This window comes from Gavialis gangeticus, unplaced genomic scaffold, assembly GCF_001723915.1.
Source record: "Gavialis gangeticus isolate Ggan-Ray unplaced genomic scaffold, GavGan_comp1, whole genome shotgun sequence".
NCBI classification, from domain to species: domain Eukaryota; kingdom Metazoa; phylum Chordata; order Crocodylia; family Gavialidae; genus Gavialis; species Gavialis gangeticus.
Window position 1 is genome coordinate 42812370 of NW_017729004.1, and position 4644 is coordinate 42817013.

Below are 4644 nucleotides of genomic sequence, written 5' to 3' on the forward strand. Positions count from 1 at the left end.
AAAAAAAAAAAAAAAAAAAAGACAATAGCATCCTGGACTGTATTAACAGGAGTGCCACCCCGGTAGTGCTTCACCTGGAGTACTATGTCCTGCACTTCAAGAAAGAGAAGAAAAGATTGGAAAGAGTCCAGCAGAAATCAACAAAAATGATTCATTGAATCACAAAAAACTAAGGCTGGAAGTGACCTCATGAGGTCATCTAGTCCAACCCCCTGCCTAAGGCAGAATCCCTATCAAATCATCCTTGACAAGTGTTTCTCTAAGCTATTCTTAAAAACTTCACAAACAACTTTCTGGTACAACTATTAGGCCCAGCAAGAGAGTTAAGGAGGAGGCCAATACCCAAGGGTATGGGCATACTGCAGAGGAAGGCAAAAACTCTGCAAATCAATACCCATCTAACATTGAGGTAAAATTCCCTCCTGATCTCAAATGTGATGATAGGTCTGTGTGGAGGAGGAGCAAGGGCCTTAATCCAGGAACCTCCAGGTTTTAAGTCCCAGCAGAAACACTACCACATCCATGTGAAAATCCCCAGAACTGGCTGCAGCCAACACTAAATGCTTCTAAGGCAGGCAAAAAAACTTGATACGTGTAGTAAAAGGATGGAAAAAATTCCTTACAGCCCCATGTGAAGACCAGCAAAGCCCAGAAGCATAAGATAAACAAAAGCATGTAATAACCAATTAAGTGATTAGAAGTCTGGGAGACATGACTTAAATGTGAAAAGGCTGAAAGGACTAAAATTATTTAGTCTGGAGGAGAGAAGACTAACTTGACAACAGGATTTGACAACAGTCTTCAAATATTTGATTATAGAGAGGATGGAGACAGATAATTCTCTGTGCCTGTAGGCAACAGGATTAGAAGCAATGGTCTCAAACCACAGCAAGGAAAAATTTAGGTTGGATATTAGGAAGTGGTTAGGTGGGTGGGCAAGGAAAATGATTTGTGAAATAGAATTCTGAATGCACTTTAATGGGTGATGTGTGTATTAGACCACAGAGGAGTAGGTTACAGTATTTAAGGTAAGATATGGGGAAAGAACAAATGAGTTTTTGCAGCCAAACAGTCAGAATTAAAATGGCAAGATCCTTAAAAAGATGTATAGAAGAGGTATCAAACTTGTCTGGTCCTGCAGGCCAGATTAGTGGTACAGGACCAGTCTACAGGCTGAATGAATGGCATGGGGCCAGTCTGGCAGGCCAGATCAGGCCCATGTCCTCTTTCTTCCCCATGTCAGATTCAGTGCATGTGGCACCCACGCCAGGACCCAATGGGAAGAGGCCCCGCATTCTGGCTGCTGCCACAGGAACAAGCCACTGCATTGGGCTTCTTTCCTACAGTGCTACTAGGGCTCCAGTGCCACTGCTCTCACCTGGGTCCTTGGCAGCCTTGCCAGTAAAAGATGCTGCTATACCCTGTGGTGGCAGACAAGCCCCAGGCAAGAGCTACAGCACTGGAACCAACAGCACCACAGTTTCTACCCACAGCGGCAAACACATGCCCGGTGAGAAGTGTAGTTCTGGAACCCCAGCAGCACCACAGGAAAAAGCCTGATACTGCAGACTCTTGGCTGCTGCTGGCTGCCACGACAGTGCCAGACTTCATCCTGCAGGGCTGATGGGGCTCCAGCACCATGACCCTCAACCAACAACTTGGCTACAGCCGCAGAAACAAACCATGGTGCTGCTGGGGCTCCAGCACTGTGGATCTCGCTCAGGGCTGCCACTGCAGGAAAGTCCCCCATTGCAGCCAGAGTTGAGGAAAAAGTCTGTGGGCTGGATGACCCAGCTCCGAGGGCTGGATCTGGCCTGCAGACTGTATACGTTTAATGCCCCTCCTGTAGAGGAAAACATAGAAACATTTTGACACCATCTGTATATTTGGGGTAGAGTGGGGATCATTACAGAGGAAGCTGGTAAGAATCTCTGTATTTAGATTATTTAACAAATCCCATGAAAGGATCATTTTCTTTGGGAAGCTCTCAGCAGACCTTTGATATTCAATAAGGGGCATGCTCCTGAACTAAGAAAATGTCTTTCCTTTGTCCCACAAAATTTTATTAAATTTTTATGGAATACAGATGGTTAAAAATAGCTATAGCTCTTCTCTTATTGTTGTTCCTGAGAATATATTATATGTCAAAATAATAATGGACTACAAAAGCACACACACATGCTGGGCTTATATCCCTCACTGCAGCAACCATAGGCAGCAATGACATTTACTGGGAATATTTAGGAGCTGTCAGAGCAGGGCTAGGAATGTGGGTGTGAAGATGACAGAGCTTGGCTTCCCTCCCAAAGCCAAAAGTCTTTTTGAGGGCACCCTTTTTGGGTTGGAGCTCCCACAATTCCATAGTAAAGGGACAGTAAGAGAGAATCAGCTGAACCAGGCTCAGTTCTGTCTGCAATTTCTCCAATTTTCCCCCACCTCCATCTGGGTTAACAGCTGTCCAGTACTGGCAACTAATGTAACTAGTTCTATAGCCCAAGTGGTAGCAGTCTGGGCTATTCTTGATGTTTTTTGAGGGAGGCTTTTTTATGAAAGGGTGGGGGGAGGGTTTGCTATAGAATTCACTGCTTGTCTGCTCCCCACATCGGCCTCCAACCCATTTAAAAACCCTTACGATATATATAACCTTATTTTAAAAGAACTTCAAGCACTTAGAAGTTGGTAAATTAAAGATTTATATGGTTGTCCTTGCAACCTTAATGCTGCTGCATTATAGTGCAGTCTTCTCATGACTACTTGCCATTTTCCACAAGATCTCTGCCTCATTTAATGTACAGGGTAGATGTATAAAGGGGGGCAAATTAAGATTGTATGCACAACTATACATTTGTTCTTTCCCAATGTTGAGTGTATGATTTTGTAAACTAAATATTCTTCAGTGTAATGCAACTTTTATACATATAATGTATAATGCAGAAACCGGAAGAAAGATGCATTGCATTCTAAAGCTTGTTTTAGTCTATTCCAACCATGCAGTTGGTTCAATAAAAGATGTCATGCACAAAAATCCTTGTCTCTTGCATATTTCCTGGACCATCATAGCTACAACATCACTCCAAAACTACCGAGTATTATTAATGTTGCTTTACAACTACTGAAATAACAGTACAACGGAACCACGGCTATTTCTTGCGAGTGACCTATTCAGGTCCATTCCAATGCATTAATGAAAATGACCGAAGGACATGTAGAAGCAAAAATAAATTTAAGAAACAGATGGACCTTTGCCGATATTCTCAATAAAGCCTGAAAACTTGGATGGCAGAACTGTTTCATTTTAAATAAATACTACCAATTTTAAAACATTATCATCTATGGGCATGCTGTAATTAATTTTTTCCACTTGTAGCACGTCTTATATAGAACTCCACAGGAATCAATTCAGAAAAAACACCAGCTAAACCAAACACTAAATAAAGTAACTTAATGTTTAAAAGTAAGTTAATACTGCAACACAGTATACATCATCAGTAAGAAACAGAAATTGTATTTAAGTAAAATTCTTACCTGTTATTGAGTGTTGTTGGCAGAGGATGCGCTACGTTAGGTGGCACAGTTGCATGAGTGAGAGGAGAGGGGTTCTGAGCAATTGTGGCAGGGGTCTGAATTACCCCATTTAAAGCCCCTACAATTCCATTGATTGCCAGCTGGTTACCTGGCAAAGCTCCAATTATTCCACCCACACCAGGCACTGCAGGAATGGTGGATGTTACAGTCTGCATACCACTAGCTAGTGCCCCCACCGTCACACCATTGACCTGTTGAACTCCTGTGACTCCTGAGGCTTGCTGAGCTGGACTTTGCCCAGCAGGTGGTGGAGTGGAAAGGGCTGATGAACTGCTGGTGCTTTGTCCGCTGGAGGTTATCTCCTAATGTAAAAACAAACAAAAAGCCCCTCAGTGGCATAGAATTTCAAAGACAAAAACAGCACCAGAATTCAAAGATAAAGTTAATTTATAACAAGTCTAGAAAACACAACAATTTTTTTTTAAATTACCTGATTTAATACAGGAAGGGAATTGTCAGGTAAAAAACTGTTTCCCAGATGAGGACTCTTACTGCTGTTCAAGGAATCAGTGCTAGGTGCTGAAGTAATCATTAAAAAAAATGTTGTTAATTTCCTACATCTTACATGTTAATACTTTAACATTTTCAGAATGATTTATTTCAAGAGAACATTGATGTAGAACACACACACATACACTACATAAAACTAAGAAAAACCCCAAAAGTTTACATTAATCACAATTCCAAGTAAAATATTTATTAACTGACTAATGAAAAGGCAATTGATGTGTTCAAAGCATAAGAAAAAATGTAGCCTTTTCTGGCTTCTGCAAAATGTACAATGAATATACAAGTAAAGCTTCTTTCTACCCTGCTTGATAAATCCCCAAGTCCAATATAAACTTGCCATTTTTTCTCCAACAAAAATATCTTAATTGATTTGATATATATGTATACTATATACTGAAGATAATTAAAACATGCAAAAATTATAATAACTCTGTTCTTTTCATATACATATACTTCTTTCCCATTCACGACCAACAGGAACAAAACAGATCTTTCAGAAAAATCACCGAGGGTTACCATATTTTCAGCAGCAAAAAAGGGGACACGGGG

The 4644-nt window shown here is 41.0% G+C and overlaps 1 protein-coding gene across 5 annotated transcripts in view; it reads right to left on the reverse strand.

Annotated features, from left to right (window-relative positions):
- MLLT10 (myeloid/lymphoid or mixed-lineage leukemia; translocated to, 10) overlaps nt 1-4644 on the reverse strand; it is a 320600-nt gene that overhangs the window by 25649 nt on the left and 290307 nt on the right. For all 5 annotated transcript variants that reach the window (XM_019508311.1, XM_019508315.1, XM_019508310.1 and 2 more), the window contains 2 exons: nt 4016-4104; nt 3526-3887 (listed from right to left, as the gene is read on the reverse strand). In XM_019508311.1, coding sequence (XP_019363856.1) covers nt 3526-3887; nt 4016-4104 — 451 coding nt within the window. The remainder of the gene's footprint in view (nt 1-3525; nt 3888-4015; nt 4105-4644) is intronic.